General features: G+C 44.6%; 1 protein-coding gene across 4 annotated transcripts in view; it reads left to right on the top strand.

Moving 5' to 3' along the window:
- The window catches only part of ksr1b (kinase suppressor of ras 1b), a 40,817-nt gene extending 16,096 nt beyond the window's left edge, over nt 1-24,721 (top strand). For 3 of the 4 annotated variants that reach the window (XM_061682752.1, XM_061682754.1, XM_061682751.1), the window contains 17 exons: nt 821-971; nt 1,386-1,743; nt 2,887-3,044; nt 3,139-3,205; nt 7,234-7,317; nt 7,389-7,450; nt 7,980-8,092; nt 8,634-8,799; nt 9,234-9,291; nt 9,368-9,422; nt 9,802-10,026; nt 16,715-16,911; nt 17,012-17,108; nt 17,227-17,360; nt 17,455-17,586; nt 17,814-17,949; nt 23,195-24,721. In XM_061682752.1, the coding sequence (XP_061538736.1) occupies nt 860-971; nt 1,386-1,743; nt 2,887-3,044; nt 3,139-3,205; nt 7,234-7,317; nt 7,389-7,450; nt 7,980-8,092; nt 8,634-8,799; nt 9,234-9,291; nt 9,368-9,422; nt 9,802-10,026; nt 16,715-16,911; nt 17,012-17,108; nt 17,227-17,360; nt 17,455-17,586; nt 17,814-17,949; nt 23,195-23,317 (2,277 nt within the window). In that variant the 5' untranslated portion in view covers nt 821-859 and the 3' untranslated portion in view covers nt 23,318-24,721. Of the gene's footprint in view, nt 1-820; nt 972-1,385; nt 1,744-2,886; nt 3,045-3,138; nt 3,206-7,233; nt 7,318-7,388; nt 7,451-7,979; nt 8,093-8,633; nt 8,800-9,233; nt 9,292-9,367; nt 9,423-9,801; nt 10,027-16,714; nt 16,912-17,011; nt 17,109-17,226; nt 17,361-17,454; nt 17,587-17,813; nt 17,950-23,194 lie in introns of those variants that run through there. The other variant, XM_061682755.1, reaches the window with a different exon arrangement.
- Nucleotides 24,722-27,203: the final 2,482 nt, after the last annotated feature.

Consider the following 27,203-nt stretch of genomic DNA (forward strand, 5'->3'; position numbering starts at 1 on the left):
AAAGCAGGAAAAACATGTGGTTAGAAAAAAACAAAATTGTGTTCCCTGTATAATGTTTGAGATTCTGTATTTTAACCGCATAAAACAGCATTTTGCGATTAATAGCTGTAAATTAACGGTGGATTACAACAGTACCTTACAGGATTGTTTTTAATGATTGTAAAGCACTTAAATAGTCACCCCACACAGGTAAAGCATCAGTCAACGCTCGGTGCAGCGGACAAATTTCGTGTGCGTGCGCTCACAACAATAACAAAATCGTCTTGTTTTATTATCAAATCCGAAATACGGTACTATACTGTTCAAATTTTGTTTGTCTGTACAGCTCAGAAGTCGACCTTGAACTTGAACTTGAGATAAGCAGTGTCGCTTGTTTCACATGTTCCTTATGTCACAGAACACCATGTGCATGACACCACACACACACACACACACACACACACACACACACACACACACACACACACACACACAGATGCTGGAAGTTAGTTTAACAAGTCATTCAATTAAAAAAAAAAAAAAAAAAAAAAGTCCATCCATCCTTCCATCTCGAAGAGGAAAAATCCGCAAACAGAAAAACTGAGGAAAAACATGCTGGAATGCAAGGTTTGCGCTGCAAAATGTAATCCTGTTACACATCAAGGTTTTTTAATGTCTTAAAAATATGATAGACACCTCACATAACAATAATTCCCCCCAAAATTGTCATGCTCTTGTAATGTGTGGTATCAGGGGTAAAACCTGTCAATTTGGGGTCCTGTTCCGAAGACCGAAGTGTCAATAAATATCACTTTCTGTATGTTATCCGTGTGTACCGCAGGCCGCAGAAGGGAACCTCTTAGTAGGCAGTGTGCTGCAGATGCCCGCCGGCTCTGATGCGCAGGACGCAATGAAGCGCAGGGTTTCCAACTCGGAGGATCGGTCACGCCTCCCTGCTGCCCTCTCCTGTCTAAAGAGTTCAACAGAAACAGGTGAACCCGGAAACTGATCGCTTACACCGTATGGGGCAATGGCCCTCAATAGGCGAGCCCTGGGCTGCATTCGGCCCACTGGCCAGCTATTGATGGCCCCTGGATTGTTCAAGGTCAGAGGACAAAGATGTTAAAAAATGGAGCCAGCGGCCGCTCTCTTTTTCTGTTGCGCAGCTGCTACTTGGCCGCTCGTCGTCGTCACCGTCAGGTTCCGGCCTCCTGATCGGCAAAACCAAACAAACAATGCAAATGTGAACTTGAAGATCACTTTGCCAGCTGTAGGAGTTTATATTACGAGAAAATGACGTGTTCCAAGTTCACTGCTGAAAGAAAATTTGGCAATTCATGTAACTTTTCTGTAGGCACAATATGTACAGTACTAACTTGTTGATGTCTTTGACTCTGACTGATTAGGTGGAGACATGAGGCCTAATTCCCAACAGCACACTGATGGCCTCCCTGCTGTCACTCATTCCAGCAATCAGCAGCCCACAGTCAGCCAAGGCCGTTCCATCTCCATATCCGCGATTCCGTGTTGGAGTGACAACCAACCTTACGTACCGTCTGAGGAAATGCTCGACGCCTTTTCGCCGGACCCGAGCACTCCCTCCAGAATCCGAGCTTCTAAGATACAAAGAGCCAAAACGGCCCGTACGCCTCCGCCGCATTCCCGTAAGCTGCTGCAGCTCCTGCCCATCTCCATCGGACCGGCACGAAGCAAGAGTCACGAGTCACAAGTGGTGAACCGCACTGAGGAGCCTGCTAACCACAAGTGGGTTAGAACGTTGCACTCGGAACAATACTGCCAACATTCTTGTGTAATTTCTGTCACAAAAAGGCACAGTTAAAATTTCAATTCGATATTCGAAACATAAGTGACATCCAGCTTAGTATTGACACACCCATCTAAAAAAATCAAGATTCAAGTAGCAAAGTTAACAAAAGACAAAATTGGCGTCACTGCCAAAGTATACGTACTTGGTTTATCCGGGGAAAAAAAGTATATTTGGGATAGTTCTAGTTTCCTATAGATTGATTAGTAAACTGATTATTTGAGTAGCCTATTAACTTTAACACCAAATCATCTTTGAGGTGCACAAGTTGTTTGCATACACGTTCAGGTTTGTACAACCCCAATTCCACTGAAGTTGGGACGTTGCGTTAAACATAAATAAAAACCGGATACAATGATTTGCAAATCATGTTCAAACTGATAAACTTGATTGTTTTTAGCAAATAATCATCGACTTGAACTTTTACCAAATTTTATGGCTGCAAGACATTCCACAAAAGCTGGGACAGGGTTTTATTAATATGACTGATGACTGAACAACAACCATCATTAATTTGTTCATGGGTATGTTTTCTTTAATGATAATGATTTTCTGAAATGCTTGACCGTTTAATTTGAACCCGAATAAAATAAAATGTGTTTCGCCTGGTCCATCATGTTTTCTTTAAAGAAGAATACCCATCTTACAAATTCTGCATGGGTAATCTCACACAACTGTGTGTTTTCTAATTTACAAAATAAAAGTAGGGCTGTGAATTTCAAAATAAGAGCAAGTAAACTTTAAAAAAGTATTACATGTTCAAATAAAATGCTTAACTTCAGAATAAATATTTGGAAAAAAATACACAGAATTCTTCATGTTTTGATCATATGGGTAGACGCAAAATCGTGCATTGTAAAAATGCATTATACATGGGTAGAGTTTTCCAGAATTCTGAGGGTGCGCATTATACACGGGAAATTACGGTACGTATGTTGTGGTCATCTTCCTTAACTTCCTAATAAAATTAGCTCAGACTTGAAAGACCATCAAATTCAAAACAACCCTACTTTTCATTATTAGATTTCTGTTGACGTAAGTAGTTTGTGAGGTCTTTTGACAGCTACACCGTGTCTTTGAAGGGCCAACAAGAAGAAGAAGGCTGTGGCTGCTATTCATCTCAATGGGAACAGTTTTGAGGATTCCAACTTGCGTTCACCCCTGCTGTCTGCTCGCACACACGGCCCTGTGCCTGCCTCAGCCCCATACACAATGACTGCTGCCCCAACATCCCTGGACAGTGAGTCCCACAGTTATGACATAAGGCATCCACTCATATGGCACGTCTCATTTCAATGTTGAATTCACACAGCGCATGTCGGTGTGTTTCACAGACCTTAGCGTACACAGGAGTTCACCTCAGACACTGAGGCGAGATATTGGCTTGGCTGTTACACACAGGTTAGTACATGCCACCAGGGCGTAGCCTGGAATACCACACTGCATTGAAGGCATTGAGAGGAGACTTTGTGTATTACTTCATACTTCATTTTTGTCAGTTGATATAATAATATAATTTGGAGAGAGGCCAGATGCATCCTGAGTACCTGTGTGGGCAACACCATTTGTGCTACCCATAACCCATCACTTACAGTGCCGTGAAAAAGTATGCGCCCCCTTCTCAAATGTGTTTTATATCGTTTTCCTTCATCAAACAAATGTAAATATCAGGCAAAGATAACCCAATTAAACATAAAATGCCATTTTCAATGGTTATTTTATTTATTAAGAAAAAAAAAACACTCATTTTTTTGGAAAGCTGAATTCATTTTCACTAACCACACCCAAGCCTGATTAACTCCAGACCTGTTCAGACAAGAAATCACTTAAATAGAACCTGTCTGACAAAATCATTTCAACCAAAAGATCTCAATAAGCTGCAACAAAATGCCACGACCCAAAGAAATTCAAGAACAGATGGGAAATAAAGTAATTTACAGCTATCACTCTGGAAAGGGTTACAAAGTAAGTGCTAAAGCTTTAGGACTCCAGCGAACCACCTTGAGAGCCATTATTCACAAAGGGAAAAAACATGGAACAGTGGGGAACTTTCCAAGGATTGGCGGGCCTACAAAAATTATGCACAGCGACGACTCATCCGGGAGGTCATAAAGGAAACCAGGACAACATCTATGACTGAGATGAAAGTGGAACCTTTTGGAAGCTGTGTCTTGTTACATCTGGTTTAAATGTAACACAGCGCTTCAGAAAAAGAACACCAAACCAACAGTCAAAAATGGTGCGTGGTATTGTGACGGTCTGGGGCTGCGTTTGAAATTCAGGACCCGGACGACTTGCTGTGATTGATGGAACCATGAATTCTGCTCTTTACCAGAAAATCCTGAAGGAGAATGTTCGGCCATCAGTTGGTGACCTCAAGCTGAAGTGCACTTGGGTTCTGCAACAGGACAACAATCCCAAACACACCCGGAAGTCAACATCTGAATGGCTTCTAATAACGGTTTTGGCGTGGCCTAGTCACTTGAATCCAACTGAAATGTTGTGGCATGACCTTAAAAAGGAAAACCCACGATTGTTGCTGAATTCAAACAATCCTGCAAGGAAGAGGGCAAAAATATCATCAGAGATGTGAAAGACTCAATGCCACAAAGCCAGGTAGCTTTGAATAGTTTTTTCCCCTTAATAAATAAAATCGCCATTTAAAAACTACATTTTATGTTTACTTGTTACCTTTGTCTGATATTTACATTTGTTTGATCCGAAACATTAAAGTGGGGAAAAACAACAACAAATAGAAGGGGGCCAATACTTTATTATGGCACTGTATGTCTCCATGTCTGTTAATAATGATAATAATAATAATAATAATAATCCATCCATTTTCTGAGCCGCTTCTCCTCACTAGGGTCGCGGGCGTGCTTGGAGCCTATCCCAGCCATCTTCGGGCGGGAGGCGGGGTACACCCTGAACTAGTTGCCAGCCAATCGGAGGGCACATAGGAAAAAAAAAACATTCACACCCACATTCGCACCTACGGGCAATTTAGAGTCCTCAGTTAACCTAGCATGCATGTTGTTGGGATGTGGGAGGAAACCGAGATATAGTAGGAGTGCTGTATGGTGGCAGTGACTCAACTCACTTCACAACCAAGAGCAGTTTGTCTGATAGAATAATGAAATATTCTTTAAAAAAGTTGCATCAAGATGTTTACTCATAGTTGGAATTTTACTGTCACACTAATCACAAAACAAAGATAATTATACATTGTGTATTTAAAGCAACATCAGAGAAGAAAAGGGAAAACGGGTACCGGTAGCGGGCTGAACGTTCAAACCATCATGTCATCAACCCGCAGTAATGCAAGTAATTGCAGCATTAATGGGGAGTCTGCTACCTGGTTCCTAGGATTGGTCGTGTGACGTTCACAAAGTAAGCGGGAGAAACGTTCATTTAGGTGGCCTACGGTGGGGTGTCGGAGCCTCCAGCCTTGCACGGGCCCGCCTCCTTTGCCCTGTTCTGGTCGCCGGGTGGTGGTCGGTGGTGACGGAGAGGGAGCTGGGGGGGATTAGCTGTAGTTCGGGGAGGGACTGATTTTCTCTGGGGTCTTCCAATTAGTCGGGCTGGGCCGGGCCCGCAGGAGTCTAGCCTCTTACTTCACACACACTGCACAATTTTATGACTCATACTGTACATATTTCGCAAATTGGGCACATTCACATCTCATTCAGGGTCCCCAGAGGGGGCTGGCGCGAGGGATGATGAGGCAGACGCCAGGCTGGGTCCTGGCACATCTGTGCTGATCTCCGGTACGGTCGTGCCCCTTCTCTGCCCGGCCAGTCCACCAGTTTGAATGCATAATAAAGTGAATAAAAAAATAATACAGTCCAAGACTGATTCTTGAGAACACTCCAATGACTAAACCCGACTAATGTACAGGAAGCCCAGACAGCCGTGAAACTCTTTGCATGAACGCTCACAAAGCTAGCCGCTAATGCTAACGGAAAAAAAAAGCAATTCACCAATGCAATATAGATTTTTATGTTGTTGCAATAATTAACGTCCTTATTGTTCCGTTAAATGTCGCTGTCGTTTCTGTGTATGTTAACAGTGGTTCTTGAAATGTATACCTTATTTAGCTGTCACATTGTTTATTTATATTGTATTATTTATTTTTTGTTTGTTTTCTTTTTTTTTTTTTTTTAAATGAAACCATTGTTCTAGATAGTGTGTGAACGAATGATCTCTTAGTCGATTCCTCTTCCAGAGCGTGCCCATCAGGGCGTTAACTGTTAAAAGATAATAACAACTAACTTCACATTTCCAATAATGGTTTTTGACCCATCAAGCAGTCATTAAGAACTTCAGCATTATGGAGTCACTTATTTCGTGGTTGATCTCCCGGATGCTTGGCCAGATCAAACGGAAGCTTGATAGACCTCTTCGTATTATTTGATTTGATTACTTTGTGGTTTAAACCCGTTGGGATAATGGTTCCTCGATGCAATGGTGTTTCAACCTTATTTGGTGGCTAATAACACTTACTGTGTTTGTGTAACATTTCTGTGTTTGTTCTGAGATAAACACAAGCATGCTCGGTTGACGAACAGATTTAACCAGCAGCCATTTGAATGTGGTGGAAAACAATCACGAGTGACATTGGTGTGTTGGAAACACTGGGAGCATTCGTGCACAGACTTCAATTTGGTGAAGACTGTCACTAGTGATTTTGCAGTTTGCAGTAATGCTCAACTGCCAGTGGGTGTCGCTCAATTGTGCCAGAGGGCCTTGCCTGCATTTCAAAGGAGCAAATGGGTCTTTGGAATTTATTTTGGCATTTTTGGCATTTTGGCACCAGGGAACTTTCCAAACTTTTGATCAGTATCTTGGTCCTGCGCACCAGGTGGGGTCTTTTGATGACGCAGGTTTCTCGGGGAACTGTTAATTAGTTTCAGGTCACCTGTGAGATAAATTATGCACCCTTGCGCAGCGGGGCGACTTGGGAGAATGCAGTTTCTGAAGTTTTTAGTGGGGCTGCTGGGGACATCTGGTCGACGGCGTGTCCGTCTTTTCAATTCGGCGGGTTCCAGTCCAGGTGAAGTCACAAGTCATTGCTGTTCAAGTCCAAGTCGAGTTGCAAGTCTTTTAACATATTGTCCAGTCTAAAGTTGTCAAATTCCTGACTCGAGTCTGACTCAAGTCCAATTCATGTGTGTGTGTCCGCACCGCTTTTAGAATGTCGTACGTTATTACATTAATCATATTTACCATACAGCAGGGGTGTCAAACTCATCGTCCATTTAGAACACACAGATGAGATGCCGTATATAATATCTTTAGTTTCTAACTCAAGTGTGAAAGCCATGTCAGCCTAATAATTGACTGGTGATCTGGAAGGCAGTATTGGCAATCGATGAGTGTTTATGAAGATCCAATGTCAGCCCTCATTCTTTCCTTTTCTGTTCTTTCAGGTTTTCGACGAAATCGTGGCTCTCCCAGACATGCCAAGTGTGTGGCAAGAACATGATCTTTGGCGTCAAGTGTAAACACTGCAAGTAAGACACTCCATATTCAATCTTCTTCTGCATGATGATTGTATCACTTCTTTGCTTTTTTCTCTCTACAGATTAAAGTGTCACAACAAATGCACCAAAGATGCTCCCTCTTGTCGGATATCATTTCTCACACGTAAGCGATGCTCATGATCAGGGAAAGACATTAATATTGCTACTTGAACTTCCAATTTGCGAATATGAAAAACATGTTCCATACGTCACAATGTAAGACAGACATCTTCTGCAACCTCATAGATAGAGGGTTTTAGCCAGGGAACGATAAGCTATTGAAATATCATTGAATATCACATATTTTAAGCTGGAGGTAAAAACATATCCTTGGTAGGCAGTGGCGGTTTCTGGCATGTGCATTATGTGCGGCCGCATAGGGCGGCACCGCTGCGGGGGTCCAATGAAAAAATAATAATAATATATACAATTTCTACGTGAAAGTTTTTTCTGTTGTCTAATGGCATGACATACCAATCGTTGGCGTTTGGATGGGGAAGTTAGGTGCCGCTATGGAGTCACCAAAGCGGGACTCGCACAGGATGCCATTCAACCTGGGACAGCCACTGCCAGTAGTCAAGGAGGCTAGATCAGCACTGAATTACAAAGCCTGCTGTGCGTTCGCAATGTTCATGTTTTGATTTGATCTGTAGTGCCAAAGATGCGAAGGGCAGAATCGGTACCATCGGATATCAATCATCGTATTGATCACAAAGCAAAGATTCCACTGCAGTTTGGCACGTTACCGAAGGCAATAACCAAAAGGGTATGTACAACCTTTGGTGCAGTAGAATTTCTGATCTGATCTCTCTCTTTCTCTCTCTCTCTCTCTCTCTCACTCTATATATACTAGAGCTGTCAATCATTAAAAGAATTAATCATGATTAATTGCATGATTTCCATAGTTAACTCGCGATTAATCGCCAATTGATCCCACATTTTGCATCTTTTCTAAATGTACAATAAAATGAAATTTTTATTACATACAGACAGATAATGTAACAATAGTCACAGGCAGAGGCTATATCCTTCCTACTCTGTGAGAAATGAGTTATAGTAATGCAGTTTAAGCGCGATTTCTTCTTCTGGTCATTTAACTCATGTACTGTCGGTGTGTTATCTGCATGCGTGCGCCACACTGCCCCTAAGAGACTGAAGCGCACCAAACAAACCACACAGGAGAAGACCAATGAAGGGTCGTGCGTTAATCAAGTGATCAAAAAAAGTGTGGCGTTAAAGGGTACTTAACGTGCGTTAAGACGTTCGACGGTCCTAATACATACGGTATATATCCACGTTTCACACAGGAACGTCCTGTCCAGCTTGACTCCAGCAGTAACCCATCGTCGGCCACCTCCTCCACACCATCCTCTCCAGCACATTCTCAGCAGAGCAACCCACCCAGTGTCAGCACCACACCCCCACTCAACACGTCTCCGCAGGCTTCCAAGGACGACAACTTCCGCTTCCCAGGTAACCTGAATATCGTTTGCCGTAAACCAATTTGTTTTTATATGGCTGAACTATCACTTGAACTCATTGATTCTCTCTTGTCCATACTGCATACCTTTCTCACATGCCACCATGAAATCCATATCCCTGTTATCATTGGAGAACTAATACAAACACACATCCGTCTTCAAATCTGATATGAATAAGCCTTTTCGTGTAGTTTTTGGGACTGAATAAGTCCTGTTTGTGAGTTGTCTTTAATTCCTGGCTGCCGTTCTCAATTAAAACTGTAAATGCACTTTATTAGACGTCAATTTGAACTTACCGCACTGACGTTACCATAAGGAAGTTTCTTTCATTACTGTTTACATGCATGGCATAACTGACTGAAGATACAGTACAGGTATTCTGAAGTTTCTGGTTACCCCCCCCCCCCCCCCCCCCCCCTTCAACAGATGTTCCTGATTTGAAGAATAATGATAGTCAACAGTCTGACAGCTCCAATGACTCCGGGTAAACCACTACAACCAAATTTGAACACTTCCTCAATCCACTGTCTAGATTGTATTTTTCCCCCCCACCGTTTTAGAGTATCACAGACAGCCATTACTGAGACCCAGCTAAAAGCAGCCGAGGAAGACCAGGTGTGTACAGCAATTCCATTTCACAGTTTGTACCTATAAGTTACAGAACATTTAACTTACACACATTTCAAACCATGCTTGAGTTGTTCACAGTCAATGCACGATATTATGTAACAATGAAGGCAGAGTGTTCACAACATATTGGAGTCCAAAAGTAGTTTACGTGCTGCATGTTGAGGTGGTGTGTACAAACAGGTCACAAAGTCCCACAAAGTGAACACTCAATGACTAAAAGGAGTTATATTAAATGCAAAAGAAAGTGTTGTGGTCCTGTTTTGCAATTACATATAACTGATTTGACTTCTCTTTCATAGTTGACAAATTATTCACGAGACAGTTCCTGTATCTAATAAAATATATGTTGTTCTTTGATTATCAGAAGGCAGAGGAGGATCTTCCTGCTGGACATGACCAAGGAAAGAGCTTCTCCAATGAGGACTTTGATGAAGACGGCCTGGAAGATCTGCCCTCTTCCACCTGTCGTCGTCGGACCGTAGGGCGCTGGAGGGGAGGCAACAACCGAAAGGCCAGTCAGACCAGCGTCTACCTGCAGGAATGGGATATCCCGTATGAGGAGCTGCAGCTTGAAGAGCTTGTAGGAAAGGTGAAGATGGAGATGCTCCTTATTTTAATTATAAAAAGTGGCATGTAGAGATGCAAAGTAAAAAGGCATTTTTTTGGGGTGGGACCTCCAGACGTTTGTACCGGTATTATTTTTTCAGTATAATGTTGCATGTGCACTTGATTTTAGCTGGTAAAACAAGTTGCTTTAGTTGTAGCATTTTAAAAACGAAACACAGAGGACACCTAACATTCTTTTAGTTTATGACAATGGACGAGTGCAGCGACCCACCGGAATAGTTGGAAATGACTTTAATCTCAACTGTGACAGTGTGTGCCCAGATACAGAGCAGTTAACTTCACAGTGGTGAGACTTTAACGACTGGGAAGAAGATAAATGACAAACAGCGACGGGGGATAGGAAAACAAACGTGCTAACGCAGAACTTGTGGTCGGAAGCAGAAGGCTGCGCAAACAGATAGAGGAACAGGTAAACATGATGTGTCAGAACTTGTGGTCAGACGCAGGCAGAAGGCTAAGCAAACAGCCACAGGTACAGGCCAACATGATGTGTCAAAGCTTGTGGTCGGAGGCAGGCAGAAGGCTAAGCAAACAGCCACAGGTACAGGCCAACATGATGTGTCAGGACTAGTGGTCAGAGGCGGAAAGCGGATAGTATTTACGGGGTAGTCATGAAGCGTCTTGCATGGGTGAGTGTCGAACAGTCTGACAATGAGTGCGTCATCAACAAAGCTTTAAATAGGTGGGTGTGGCTGACTGGCAGAGGTGGGCGTGGCTGACAGACTGTGACAGTTTAGTTAAATGTTAGCCATGAGGGCTCCAGTTCAAAGGATGAAAGACATCTTTATTTTCCGCGGGGGAGTAATTTGTAAACTTGAATAGCATCCAGTGGAGCACAGACCTCTGCCAAGATAGAACTGTCAACAAAAGGAGAAAAAATTGAGCATATTTGGGTTTGTTTGTGCCAACACGTTATGACAAGCAGCAGTTTCTGCATTCAGCAGCGTGCACGCTGACAACAGTGAGGCAGTGGTTGCCAATGAATGGTCTTTCTGTGAAGACACAAAAATGCAAAAGACAGTGATAAAGAAAAAAAGTTTGACCTTAACACACCTTAAATCAACACGAACAACAAGCCAAACTCAATAACATAATCTTGAACAAAGGATGACATATTGTGTTTGTCTGTATATTATAAAGGGTGGCACGGTGGTCGGCTGGTTAACAGGTCTGCCTCAAAGTTCTGAGGACCCGGGTTCAAATCGGGCCTCGCCTGTGTGGAGTTACCATGTTCTCCCTGTGCCTGCGTGGGTTTTCTCCGGGCACTCCGGTTTCCTCCCACATCCCAAAAACACGCGTGGTCGGTTAATTGAAGACTCTAAACTTCCCATAGGTGTGAATGGTTGTTTGTTTATATGTGCCCTGATATTGGCTGGCGACCAGTTCAGGGGGAGACAATTTGAGTCTCCAATTAATGCATGTTTTTGGGATGTGGGAGGAAACCGGAGTGCCCGGAGAAAACCCACGCAGGCACGAGGAGAACATGCAAACTCCACACAGTCGGGGACGGGGATTGAACCCGGGTCCTCAGAACTGTGAGGCTGACGCTCTAACTAGTCGGCCACCGTGCCCGTTCTCTATCCGTGCAACAAAATGTCATGGGCTCTTGCTCAGCATGAGACCATGAAGCGCAATGTTGCATGAAAATTGGATGTACAGTTTTTGCACAATCCTGTTAATATCCTGCCAACTATCGAACATACAGGGTGGGGCAGAAAGGACAGATGTTTTAGAAAAAAAACTCAAAATAATAAATGGGAGCTGCAAACTAATTTTATTGACATCAATGTGCCCGTATTGAAATAGCATTTGACACAATCAAGTGAGGAAAACATCATCCATCATGTGGTGTCCGCTTTCATTGATGCATTTCTAAAGGCATTGATGGAAGTTGGCTTCCACTCGCTCCAACATTGCTCTGTTGATTTGGTCTGTGGTCTTTGGTCTTGTTTGATCCGTGTTACTTTTACATTCATATGATAACTTCTTTGTGCCTGAATTGCGACAAAGACATGCCTTTCAGACGTGTGTGGTTTCAGCAGAATGGGTGATAGCCCACACAGCCAGAGCTTCAATGGCCGTTCTTCGCCCTCTTTTCGGTGACCACTTCATTTCCAGGTCTGCTGACTCTACTTGGCCCCTCGGTCCCCTGATTTGTCAATGTGTGATTATTTTTTTGTGGAAACACCTCAAGGTACATGTGGATGCGCAGAGAGCCCGTATACTGGACGAGTTGAAGGAAGCTACAGTGGGTACGGGAAGTATTCAGACCCCTTAAAATGTTCACTGTTATATTGCAGCCATTTGCTAAAATCATTGAAGTTAATTTTTTTCAGGAAAAAAAAACGGAATTGTTGAAATTTTTGCAGATTTATTAAAAAAGAAAAACTGAAATATCACACAGCCTTAACTATTCAGACCCTTGGCTGTAACACTCATATATTTAACTCGGGTGCTGTCCATTTCTTCTGATCATCCTTGAGATGGTTCTCCACCTTCATTGGAGTCCAGCTGTGTTTGATTATACTGATTGGACTTGATTAGGAAAGCCACACACCTGTCTATATAAGACCTTACAGCTCACAGTGCATGTCAGAGCAAATGAGAATCATGAGGTCAAAGGAACTGCCTGAAGAGCTCAGAGACAGAATTGTGGCAAGGCACAGATCTAGCCAAGGTTCCAAAAAACATTCTGCGGCACTTAAGGTTCCTAAGAGTACAGTGCCCTCCATAATCCTTAAATGGACGACATTTGGGACGACCAAAACCCTTCCTAGAGCTGGCCGTATGGCCAAACTGAGCAACCAGGGGAGATGAGCTTTGGAGCGAGAGGTAAAGAAGAACCCAAAGATCACTGTGGCTGAGCTCAAGCGATGCAGTCCAAGACACATGAAAGTCCGCATGGAGTTTGCTAAGAAACACCTGAGGGACTCCAAGATGGTGAGAAACATGATTCTCTGGTCTGATGAAACTTTTTGGCCTTAATTCTCAGCGGTGTGTGTGGAGAAAACCAGGCACTGCTCATCACCTGTCCAATACAGTCCCAACAGTGAAGCATGGTGGTGGGGGTGTTTTTCAGCTGCAGGGACAGGATGAATGTTTGGAATCGAAGGAAAGATGAATGCGGCCAAGTACATTGATATCCTGGACGAAAACCTTCTCCAGAGTGCTCAGGACCTCCGACTGGGCCAAAGGTTCACCTTCTAACAAGACAATGACCCTGAGCACACAGCTAAAATAATGGAGTGGCTTCAGAACAACTCTGTGACTGTTCTTGAATGGCCCAACCAGAGCCCTGATTTAAACCCAATTGGGCATCTCTGGAGAGACCTGAAAATGGCTGGCCACCAACGTTCACCATCCAACCTGACAAAACTGCAGAGGATCTGCAAGGAGGAATGCCAGACGATCCCTAAATCCAGGTGTGAAAAACTTGCATCATTCCCAAAAAGACTCATGGCTGTATTAGCTCAAAAGGGTGCTGTTACTAAATGCTGAGCAAAGGGTCTGAATACTTATGGCTGTGTGATATTTCAGTTTTCTTTAATAAATCTGCAAAAATTTCAACAAATATTTTTTTTTTCTGTCAATGTAGGGTGCTGTGTGTACATTAATGTGGAAAAAAAATAATTTAAATGATTTCGGCAAATGGCTGCAATATAACCATCCATCCATCCATTTTCTACCGCTAACGTAGAAAGACGCCTCCCTCATCAGGGAGGCGTCTGGGAGGCATCCAAATCAGATGCCCCAGCCACCTCATCTGGCTCCTCTCGATGTGGAGGAGCAGCGGCTCTACTCTGAGATCCTCCCGGATGACCGAGCTTCTCACCCTATCTCTAAGGGAGAGCTCGGACACCCTGCGGAGGAAACTCATTTCGGCTGCTTGTATCCTAGATCTTGTTCTTTCGGTCACGACCCACAGCTTGTGACCATAGGTGAGGGTAGGAACGTAGATCGACCGGTAAATTGAGAGCTTCGCCTTTCGGCTTAGCTCCTTCTTTACCACAACGGACCGATACAAAGTCCACATCACTGCAGACACTGCACGGACCCGCCTGTCAATCTCCCGTTCCGTTCTTCCCTCATTCGTGAACAAGACCCCAAGATACTTGAACTCCTCCACTTGGGGCAGGATCTCATCCCCGACCTGGAGATGGCACGTCACCCTTTTCCGACTGAGGATCATGGTCTCAGATTTGGAGGTGCTGATTCTCATCCCAGCTGCTTCACACTCGGCTGCGAACTGCTCCAGTGAGAGTTGGAGGTCACGGCTTGATGAAGCCAACAGAACCACATCATCTGCATAAAGCAGAGATGCAATACTGAGGCCACCAAACCGGACCCCCTCTACGCCTTGGCTGCGCCTTGAAATTCTGTCCATAAAAGTTATGTACAGAATCGGTGACAAAGGACAGCCTTGGCGGAGTCCAACCCTCACCGAAAACGAGTCCGACTTACTGCCGGATATGTGGACCAAACTCTGACTCTGGTCGTACAGGGACCAAAGAGTCCGTATCAGAGGGTTCGATACTCCATACTCCCGAAGCACCACCCACAGTACTCCCCAAGGGACACGGTCGAACGCCTTCTCCAAGTCCACAAAACACATGTAGACTGGTTGGTCGAACTCCCATGTACCCTTGAGGACCCTGCCAAGGGTGTAGAGCTGGTCCACTGTTCCATGGCTAGGACGAAAACCACACTGCTCCTCCTGAATCCGAGATTCGACCTCCCCACGGACCCTCCTCTCCAGCACCCCTGAATAGACCTTACCAGGGAGGCTGAGGAGTGTGATCCCCCTGTAGTTGGAACACACCCTCTGGGACCACCACCCCAATCCAAAGGCACTATCCCCGATGTCCACCACAATGTTGCAGAGGCGTGTTAACAAGGACAGCCCGACAACATCCAGAGCCGTGAGGAACTCAGGGCGAATCTCATCCACTTGCCACCGAGGAGCTTTTTAACCAAATCGGTGACCTCAACCCTAGAGATAGGAGAGCCCGCCGCAGAGAACCCAGACTTCAAAGTATTCTCCCCACCGGCTCACAATGTCCCGAGTCGAGGTCAGCAGTGCCCCATCCCCACTATACATAGTATTGATGGTGCACTGCTTCCCCCTCCTGAGACGACGGATGGTGGACCAAAATTTCCTCGAAGCCGTCCGGAAGTCTTTCTCCATGGGCTCACCGAACTCCTCCCGTGCCCGAGTTTTTGCTTCAGCGACCACCAAAGCTGCATTCCGCTTGGCCAGCCGGTACCCATCAGCTGCCTCAGGAGTCCCACAGGCCAAAAGGGCCCGATAGGACTCCTTCTTCAGCTTGACGGCATCCCTCACCATTGGTGTCCACCAACGGGTTCGGGGATTGGAGTCCCCCAGCAGGACGATGGAGTACCCAGTGGGAACGCTCTCCAGCACCCCCTCTAAGGACTCCAAAAAGGGTGGGTCCTCTGAACTGCTGTTTGATGCATTGGCACAAACAACAGTCAGGACCCGTCACCCCACCCGAAGGCGTCGGGAGGCTACCCTCTCGTCCAACGGGGTGAACCCCAACGTACAGGCGCCGAGCTGGGGAGCAATAAGTATACCCACACCTGCTCGGCCCCTCTGGGCAACTCCAGAGTGGAAGAGAGTCCAACCCCTCTCGAGAGCATGGTACCAGAGCCCAAGCTGTGCATGGAGGCGAGCCCACTATCTAGTCGGAACTTCTCAACCTCGCGTTTCACGTCCCTAGAGCCAGCTTCTGTAGCCGGGGATCGGATCGCCAATGTCCCCGCCTTCGGCCACCGCCCAGCTCACACTGCACCCGACCCATATGGCCCCTCCCACAGGTGCTGAGCCTATAGGAAGCGGGACTCACGTTACCCTTTCGGGCTGTGCCCGGCCGGGTCGCATGGGTGCAGGCCCGGCCACCAAGCTCTCACCTTCGAGCCCCACCTCCAGGCCTGGCTCCAGAGGGGGGCCCCGGTGACCCGCGTCCGGGCAAGGGAAACCTGACTCCATGTTTTGTCATCATCATAAGGGGTCTTTGAGCCGTTCTTTTTTCTGGTCCCTCACCTAGGACCTGTTTGCCATGGGTGAACCTGCCAGGGGCATAAAGCCCCAGACAACCTAGCTCCTAGGATCTTTGGGATACACAAACCCCTCCACGACGATAAGGTGACGGCTCCAGGAGGAGCTCCAATATAACAAAGAGTGAAAATTTTAAGGGGTTCTCAATACTTTCCGTACCCAGTGTATTCGCGTTGGAAGAGCAACTTGGCAGGCCAATGGCCACTTTCCATCAACGCTTTCAGAAATGCATCAATGAAAACGGACACCACATGATGAATGTTGTTTTCCACACTTGATTGTATCAAATGCTATTTGAATACGAACATACTGATGTCAACAAAAATTGTTTGCACTTACCATTTATTTTGTGATTTTTTTTTTCGCTTTCTGACCCACCCTGCACCAACTAATGGCAATCAATACGATAGCGCTCACACTTATGTAAGTGCGAAATAAACAATTTTAAAAAAGTAATGTAACCATAATTTTGACACTGAGATAGGATTTTCTGATGTGGGTCTTTACAAGGTGTAGAATAGACATCTCTGATATGTGTAAAACTCCGAACATGAATTTGAACTTTCAACTCCAGGGTCGTTGGGGGAAGGTGTTCAGGGGTCGCTGGCACGGCGAGGTAGCCATTCGCCTTGTGGAAGTAGACGGCAATAACCAGGAGCACCTGAAGCTTTTTAAGAAGGAGGTGATGAACTACAGGCAAACTAGACATGAAAATGTTATCCTGTTCATGGGCGCCTGCATGGCCCCACCTCACCTTGCTATTGTCACCAGGTAGAGTTCACTGATGTATCACTTGTAATTTACTCCATTTAAGAAGTTATCATTTCTGAATGGAACAATTCAGTGACAATACTGCTTGTTTGCTTTACAGTTTCTGTAAAGGGGTGCCTTTATACTCTTTTGTAAGAGAAAGGGGTCATTTGTTGGATATCAATAACACCAGACAGATTGCACAAGAAATTGTAAAGGTAAGAAAAATCAACACGGAATGCTTAGCATTGTTTTGTACATTTTGAAACATCTTTATTGTATGACAGCTAAACGTATTGTCTTTTGGTATTATTTGTATATTTATCTCTCCCGAAGGGAATGGGCTATCTGCATGCCAAAGGCATCGTTCATAAAGATCTAAAGTCTAAGAATATGTTCTATGACTCCAACAGAGTAGTTATAACAGATTTTGGTCTATTTGGAATGTCTGGTGTGGTACAAGAAGGCAGGTAAGTAAAACATTGATGAAACTCTTGAGGCCACTGTATTGTATATGTGCCCATGTTATTGTCTACATTCATTGTTATAATTTTGTGTGATTAGAAGAAAGAGTGTGTTGAAGATACCCCAAGGGTGGATCAACTACCTGTCACCAGAGATTGTTCGCATGATGAGCCCAGAGGTTGCTGAGGACCAGCTGCCTTTCTCGAAAGCTGCTGATGTTTATGCTTTTGGGTATTGATAGTGGTTACTTTGATGATCATTTTACATAAAAAGAAAGAGGGCCATGTTACTAAATCAAATAGTCTTTTAAAATCCACACAATAGTTATTCTTCGCTTAAAACAAACATTAAAATTGATTTGGACCCTTTCTACAGCTTAGACATTTCAAATTCATGTTTGTATTATTCACATTATTGTTAGTTTGTTTGTTTTTTACTTGATATTGTCTTCTTTTCAGTACAATCTGGTATGAGCTGCATTTCAGAGACTGGGCAATCACCAACCAGCCTGTGGAAGCGCAAATCTGGTTAGTGGGTAGCAATGAGGGCATAAAGAAGGTGCTGGCAGATGCCAACCTGGGCAAGGAAGTTACGGTATGTCTATAATATAAGAAACCTGATATTGTTTAAAAATAGTATTTTAGTGGTGATTTCCTACAGAGTATTTGGGGTAAGCTGTGGAGAAAAAAACTTGACATGCTTGGAAAAAAAACTGCAATTTTGGTTTCGTTTTCTGGGGAACAATTTTGTTTTCAAATTGTTCCCCAGTGATCAGCATTACCTTAGGACAGGGGTCAGCAACGCGTGGCTCCAGAGCTTCTTTCAGCTTTCCACTGTGGCTTTCTGTGACCTTAGAATCAGAATCATCATCACCTTTATGGGCCAAGTATGTTAGACGTCACACAAGGAATTTGTCTGCGGTTGTTGGAACCACTCTAGTATAACAGCAAACACCCACTATGACGAAATATACACTTAGGACGTAAAAAAGTGTGGAGAGTCATTGAGCCATGAAAGTGTACCACTAATGTGGTGATACTGATATAATGACAATTGTGCAAATAATGCCTAACCCTAACCATAGTCCTCAAGCAATTTAGACCAATTTATAATGACCAATAGTGCAATGATCATGTACAGTGACGATTGTGCAAATGGTGCAGAGAATTCTCAAACACATGAGTGGCCAATAGTAATCAACAACAGAATGAAAATAGTGCAGCGTGATAAAACAGCAAGTGCACGAATAATGTAGGAGTGTCCCAAAGTGCAAATTTGCCAACACATTACAATAAAATTGTAAGTTAAGTGTTTGAGAAGTTAATGGCAAGAGGGAAGAATCTGTTGGATGGTCTTCTGGTTTTAGTTTGCAAGGTTTGATAGCGCCGACTTGAGGGAAGGAGCTGGAATAAGTGGTGACTCGGATGTGGAAGGTCCCAAAGAATTTTGTGTGCCCTTGTTTTAGTCCTGGCAGCGGGCAAGTTCTCAAGAGTGGTTAGGTGGGTACCTATAATTTTTTTCGTCAGCCTTGACTGTCCGTTGCAGTCTTATTTTGTCCTTCTTTGTGGCAGCACCAAACCAGATTGTGATGGATGAACACAGAACTGATTCAATGACTGCTGTGTAGAATTGCCTTAACAGCTGCTGTGGCGGGCTGTGCTTCTTCAGAACTCGTAGGAAGTACATCATTTGCTGGGACATTTTGGGGATGCAGTTGCTGGTCTTCCGTGTCAGGTCCTGAGAAACTGTAATTCCCAGGAACTTGAAGGTCTCGACGGTTGACGCAGGGCAGTTGGACAGCACGAGGGGCAGGTGTGGCAAAGGATGCTTTCTGAAGTCCTCAATCATCTCTACTGTCTTGAGCATGTTCATCTCGAGGCTCCAGCCGCTCCACTTCCTGTCGATATGCAGACTTGTCGCAGTCTTTGATGAGGCCGATGACTGTGATGTCATCTACAAACTTCAGGAATTTGACAGCCGGGTGCATCCAAGCAGGCTTTCAAGCAGGATTGGGACAATATTCGGCCCTGCCACTTTGTTGATCTTTGGTTGTTTAAAGACCCGTTTCATATCTTGGTGAATAATCAATGCAAGAAAGATGGGGGGCTCAGAGGTGTGATGGTGGTCGGTGGTGTGGCTGGGTGGGTGTGGGTGTGAAAATGTCCTTTTCAAATCTGCAGTAGAAGCTATTCAAGCCATCAACCAGTCCTTTGTTCTCTGCTTGGGAGGATGATCGCTTGTAGTTGGTTGGTGATTGTAATCCTCGCCAGACTGACTTTGAGTCATAATTTCTCTTTGTGGTGTTGATTTCTTGTATCAGCTGGTTTCTTGTCCCCACTCCGATAGGCGTCCTTCTTAGCTTGGTGGAGTTGGAGTTGGCAGTGAACCACGGCTTATTGTTATTGAAAGTGCGAAATGCCTTAGTCGGTACACGCATCTTCACAGAAGCTGATGTCGGATGTAATCGTGTCCACATACTCATTCAAGCCCCCAGTTAAGTTTCTTAGCTTCATTAGTCCACTTCACTGTTTTCAACACAGGCTTCGCACATTTAGGTTTGTGCCTGCGTGTTGGGATTAAGTTCATTAAATAATGATCAGACAAGCCCAAAGCTGCATGGGGAATAGCACAGTACAAGTCCTTCAGCGTGATATGGCAGTGGGATAGAATTGTGTGTTTTCCCCTTGTCCTTCATCCAAACAGAGACTCTTCTGCCACAGAACACACATGACACCTTCTTTGACCCGTTCCAACCTGCTTCCACCCGTTTCTTCACTTCCTTATCACACTCCCCATTGCTCTGGACTGTTGACTCCGGTTTCCTCCCACATCCCAAAAACATGCGTGGTAGGTTGATTGAAGACTCTAAATTGCCCATAGGTGTGAATGTGAGTGGTAATGGTTGTTTGTTTCTATGTGCCATGCGATTGGCTGGCAACCAGTTCAGGGTGTACCGGAGTCTAGCATCCACTACTCTTTCCCATAACTTCATTGTGTGGCTCATCAACTTTATTATATAGTTCCCACAGCTCTGCACATCATCCTTGTTCTTAAAAATGGGCACCAGCACACTTTTCCTCCATTCCTCAGGCATCTTCTCACACGCTAGAATTCTATTGAACAAGCTGGCCAAAAACTCCCCAGCCACCTATCCTTGATGCTTCCATACCTCCACAGGAATGTCATCAGGACCAACTGCCTTTCCATTTTTCATCCTCTTTAATGGCTTTCTAACTTCCCCCTGACTAATCATTGCCACTTCCTGGTCCACCACACTTGCCTCTTCTACTCTCCCTTCTCTCTCATGTTCCTCATTCATCAACACTTCAAAGCATTATTTCCATCTATCTAGCACACTGCTGGCACCAGTCAACACACTTCCATCTCTATCCTTAATCACCCTAACCTGCTGCACATCCTTCCCATCTCTATCCCTCTGTCTGGCCAGCCTGTATAGATTCTTTTCTCCTTCTTTAGTGTCCAACCTGCCATACATGTCATCATATGCCTCTTGTTTGGCCTTTGCCACCTCTACCTTTGCCCTGTGTCGCATCTCAATGTATTCCTTTCACCTCTCCTCGGTCCTCTCAGTGTCCCACTTTTTCTTAACTAACCTCTTTCCTTGTATGATTTCTTGTACTTTGAGGTTCCACCACCAAGTCTCCTTCTCTCTTTTCCTGTCAGAAGATACACCAAGTACTCTCCTGTCTGTCTCTCTGATCACCTTGGCTGTAGTGGTCCAGTCTTCTGGAAGCTCCTCATGTGCACCGAGAGCCTGTCTCGGTTCTTCCCGGAAACCCCCATAACACTCTTCCTTTCTCAGCTTCCACCACATGGTTCTCCTCTCTGACTTTGTCTTCACCAGAGTCATCTTACACACCACCATCCTATGCTGTCTAGCCACACTCTCCCCTACCACGACCTTACAGTTGGTAACCTCCTTCAGATTACATCGTCTGCACAAGATGTAATCCACCTGCGTGCTTCTACCTCCGCTCTTGTAGGTCACCCTATGTTCGTGCCTCTTCTGGAAAAAAGTGTTCACTGCAGCCATTTGCATCCTTGTTCCAAAGTCTACCACCATGTGTCCCTCCAAGTTCCTTTCCTGGATGCCGTACTTACCCATCACTTCTTCATCACCCCTATTACCTTTACCAACATGTCCATTACAATCTGCACCAATTACGACTCTCTCTCTGTCTGGGATGCTCAGAACTACTTCATCTAGCTCCTTCCAGAATTTCTCTTTCACCTCTCGGTCACATCCTACCTGTGGGGAATAATCACATTATACATAACACCCTCAATTTCAAGTTTCAGCCTCAGCACTCGATCTGATACTCTTTTCACCTCCAAGACATTCTTAGCTAACTCTTCTTTTAAAATAACCCCTCCTCTATTTCTCTTCCCGTCTACACCATTCATTCATTCATCTTCCGTTCCGCTTATCTTCACTAGGGTCGCGGGCATGCTGGAGCCTCTCCCAGCTATCTCCAGACGAGACGCGGGGTACACCCGAACTGGTCGCCAGCCAATCGCAGTGCACATATAAACAAACAACCATTCACACTCACATTCATACCAACGACCAATTTACAGTCTTCAATTAACCTACCATGCATGTTTTTGGGATGTGGGAGGAAACCTGAGTACCTGGAGAAAACCTACACAGGCACGGGGAGAACATGCAAACTACACACAGCCGGGGCTGGGATTGAACCTCGGTCCTCAGAACTGAAACAGATGTGCTAAGCAGTCGCCCCATCTACACCATGGTAAAATAATTTCAACCCTGCCCCTAAACTTCTAGCCTTACTGCGTTTCCACCTGGTCTCCTGGAAACACAATATATCAACCTTTCTCCTAATCATCATGTCAACCAACTCCCGAGATTTTCCTGTCATAGTCCCAACATTTAAAATCCCCACATTAAATTCTAGGCTCTGTGCTTTCCTCTTCTCTTTCTGCTGAAGAACCCGCTTTCCACCTTGTCTTCTTCTTCGACTTCGACCCACAGTAGCTGAATTTCCAACGGCGCCCCGCAGGTTGACGGCGCCGGTGGCGGACGTTGTTAACCCGGGCCATGACCGATCCGGTAAGGAATTCTTTGGATGAACGCTCATATTTGTTTGGCAAAGTTTTAAGCCGGATGCCCTTCCTGACGCAACCCTCTGCATTTATCCGGGCTTGGGACCGGCCTACAGTTTGCACTGGCTTGTGCCCCCCATAGGGCTGCATTATAACCTAATAATTCAATAATAAACACATTGAACAAATTACTGGTAAAATAAACACACATGACTAAAAAGGATTCACGTAATTAGTACCACATGCAATATAATGACGATGGAACACAAAAGCAGACGGCATTTTTGCTTCGCTCCATGTAGATAATTTAAGTTTGGCTTTGACTCCATAAATATGAGGTGAACATTGACTCTTCTTATCTGAAAGTTGCACACCGTAGTTTCTTACACGTACAAAAAAAAAAAAAAAATGTTATCCTCACTTTAGATGTCAAAAGGGTCTTGTGGCTGCTGATGGTGTTTTGTTTTTCTGTGGGAGACAGTCCAAGTGGCTCTTTGAGTATTTAAGGTTGCTGACCCCTGTTTTATAATCCTGCCCCTAAGTGGATATTACTGCCTCTGCAGCTAAAATGAAGATCATATAAATCTATTCCAAATTGTTTCCCCAATTCGGATACAGTTAATGATAATTGTCATATCATGGTCGTTGCCTAATGTTGATGCGAACGGTCATAGATGAGTGGGAAACATTTAACTTATCCATCAATGTGAAACCAATAAAGGCGGCATGTATCAATGTTTTGCCACAACAGGAGATCCTTTCTGCCTGCTGGTCTTTTGAAAGAGAGGACAGGCCGACCTTCACCCAGCTGGCTGGTATGTTGGACAGGCTACCGAAACTGAACCGTCGGCTGTCCCACCCTGGACACTTCTAGAAGTCTCCTGCGTATGTATCATAGAAAGTGGGACTCCAAGCAACAACCGACAGCTTCACTCCCACTGATACAGTACAGAAAAAGGGATTATGAAACAGAAGGAAAAGTCACTTTTTTTTTTTTTTTTGTAAAGAAAAAAAATGATTTTGTAAATGAGAACTTTGACAAAGCTGCCTTGCAATATGTTGTTAATATACAGGAAGTGACTTTTTACTGCCGAGTTTGTAACTTTAAGAAGTGAGATGCAATTCTTCCTTTTATGGTGTGGTATGATTTTCACTGCTTATTTCTTTTCATTTTGTGATGTCCGACTTCTAAATAATACCGGTATTTCTCTTCATTCTGTATGTTCTGTTAAATGCTGCTCTTACAGTGTCTGGGGTAGACAGTGGAATCATCATCATCATCATCATCCTCCTCCTCCTCTCTGACAATGAACACGGTCGTAATATAGATACAATACTATTACAATATTAAACAGTGCGTCCTTATCGAGAGCTGCATAACATTCCCCTTGAGCTTTAAGATGAGTCAAGAAACGATAATATAATTAATGTGATGATAATGATTAATGTGCTGTATGATGGGGTATTATTATTATTATTATTATTGATAGAATAATAAAAGGACAACCAGAAAATGTGAGGCCTCGTAACACTGTAACAAGTAGTAGCAACAGTAGTAGTTCATGGTAGTAGTAGTTAAATAAAGAAATAAAAACATTGGTACATATAAAGGCCTCAAAAATAAATGCCTGACTTCAAATAAATGCTTGATCATTTCTGCAGATGATCAAATAAACAACTCCAGTGGCGAATGTAGAAAATCCACTCCGGTCAGTTTGCTGACAGTCTGCCGTGCGAGAGAAGGCAGAAAGGTGTTTCAAGACTCAAATACCAAACCAAGGATATTATAGTATGTAGCATTTAAAAAAACGGAATTAAAAGTGTGAGAGTGACATCAATGTCACACGGTCATCTTTTACATGTGTGAAGCTGGTCAGTAGTTCCTACTTGAACCTTTGATTGCTTCCACCTTCGACTTCCCCACTGGAAATTCACGATGAATGTCACCACTGGACACTCCCTCCTCTCTTGAAAACTTTCATAGCTCAGAGGCTGCTGAATTCAACGTATTGGCTTGAGCTTCTCTTCTTAGCATGTATTGCTTTGGTCGGGCAAATCATATTAAATTTGATGGTTTACATGGTTAACATAATGTATATGTACGAATGTATATACAGAAAAGCTGAGCTGTTGTTTAATTGTATTTATTATTCCATTTTGATTTTCAAAATACCTTAAAGAGGACATACTGTATATGTCAATTGGATGTTTTATTATCATCATCATCATTCTATTTTCTTTTTTTAAATTATTAAATCCCACAGCTATGGGGGATGGGGCGGGGGGCACACAAACGATCCGGGGTGAGGATAGATACGTGAGGTCCGTGGACATACAGTATTTGTCGCCTGGTGAATATCACCAGCTCATACTATATTTAATAAGGGTACCCGCTCGCATTGTCTGTTGCCACACCGGCCAAAGAGCAGTGACAACGCAGGCTTCGCTGCGATTACGCATTGTCCTCTTGCGCACAGAGACGTCTCCATGTGAAACGGCGAGCGCTCCACATTTAAAGGGAATAAGAGGAGGACACGATCGGAGTCGTACACACTGTGTCACATAATGTCGATTGAAAGGCTGACCTTTGACACTAATTGCACTTGTGGCAGGACAGCACTAACACACACAGACACACACAGACATCTCATGCAGTCCTGACGTTCACATGGACGTCAGCAAAATGTTACTGGTAGTAATACTAATCATATGATAAGTATAGAAAGTGTGCTTTCAAGTTCCCTATTCAGTGACCCTATTGAAATGTCTTTGTCCCCAAGGATTTGTTTTCCACTTTACAGTGGAGCATACTTTCACATCCCTGAGTTCGCAAAATGTTAATTTCATTGCCATTTTTGTGACATGTATTCCCCCAAAACGTCCCAGTCTCAAAGAGAAGACGATGACAAGAGATTAAAAATAATATTAATAAATGATTGAAAGGCAATAGATGGCACGTGTAGGCGGCAGGCGGCAGGTGGCAGGCATTGGACAGAACAGGCGTCTGGCTTGGTGGCAGGAATGACGTGGGTCAGGAACACAGGGGAGTACTGGGAACGAGGAGACACAAGAGTTAACAAGGGAAGCGAGGAACAGTATAGCTTACTTGACATCAGGTGGGCCATGGTACCGCTAAGAGAGGCTGCAATACTTTGCCAAGGATTTCCGGAAACAGACAGGCTTATATACACCGGTGGTGATGAAGCTGATTGAAGACAGGTGCTGAAAACAGAGAGGGGAGGGGGGGGGAGAGGACACAAAGCGCCCTCCCGGCTCCAATAATAGAACTGCAGGGCAGTATATGACAGTACCCCCCTCTCAACGGACGCCTCCCGGTCTTTGTTGAACACCGGAGAGAGATCATGGTACTCTTCAGGGACTCGGGAGAGGTCAATGGGCGTGGAAGGGGGTGGTGATTTATCAGAGGGCGGTATAGCTGAGAGCAGGCAGTGTGAGTGGCAGTGAGGGCTCCATCCGGTGATGGCTAAGTGTGTCCAGTCGATGGTGGAGTTGTGTTTTTGAGCCAGGGAATTCCGAGCACTAATGGGATATCAGGGGAAGGGATCACAAAAAGTGAGATGTTCTCACGATGATTACCCGAAATGAGCAAGGTGAATGGCACTGTTTAGTGGGTAACGGGGGAGATGATTCGGCCATCCAGGGCTGTGACTTTCTTCGGGAACGCGAGTGGTTGGAGAGGGATTTGGAGCTGATGAATTATTGCTTCATGAATTAAGTTGTCATCGACACCGGAATCTATAAGGGCAGTAATGGGGGTGTTCTGAGCAGAAACTATAATGCAAGCGCGAACGGTCATGCGAGAGGGAGAGCTTGAGGGAATGGAGGTTCGGCTCACCATGTCGCTCTCGGGTCGCGGTGAGCCTGGTCTTTTGATCGGAGGGGGCATGAGGAAATAAAGTGACCGGATTGACCGCAGTAGATACACAGCCGCTGGATGACTCGATGCTGACACTCCTGTGGGTCTAGACACGTTTTACCAATTTGCGGGGCTCTGTGGTAGCTACGGGGATTGACAGAATTGTGGGAGACGGTGCGGGAGGCGGGTGAGAAGCCGACGCCGTGGTGCTCTGAGTTGGAGGATTCTTACATACGCGGACCCTACTCTCTCGTACTCGCTCTCGCAGTCTGTTATCAAGCCGGATGGAAAGGGCGATGAGATCCTCGAGAGAGGAGGGCTCGTCCCAGACCGCTAGCTCATCCTTAAATTGGTCGGAGAGGCCATTTGAAAAAATACCCCCAAGCGCCGCGTGGTCCCACCCACATTCACTTGCCAATATCCGGAACTCAATGGAATATTCCGCTGCTGATTTAGCACCCTGCGTGAGCGTGAGGAGGTGACAGGTGGCTTTTTTGCCCTGAACTGGGTGATCAAATACTTTGCGGAGTTCAGCGGAAAAATAATCGAATGAATGAAGTACTGGAGAGGAGTTTTGCCATAAGGACGTGGACCACCTTGCTGCTTTGCCGCTGAGGAGGTTAGTGACTTGGATTAGGTGGGATAACTGTATGGTTGGAGATTGAACACATGTGAGCAATGATGTTCGATACCATCTTTTTTCAGGCTGATACCACGAGTATTTTTTTTTTTTTTTTTTTTGAAACTTTTATTGTCAAACATTACAATATCATAACAATATACAATTGTCCTGAGATTGGGCATTCATTCACAATTTGGTGTTTTTTGTTTTTGTTTTTAACACCCTCATCCATCCATCCGTTTTCCGTACCGCTTTATCCTC

This window comes from Phycodurus eques, chromosome 7 (genome assembly GCF_024500275.1).
Source record: "Phycodurus eques isolate BA_2022a chromosome 7, UOR_Pequ_1.1, whole genome shotgun sequence".
Classification (NCBI taxonomy): Eukaryota; Metazoa; Chordata; class Actinopteri; order Syngnathiformes; family Syngnathidae; genus Phycodurus; species Phycodurus eques.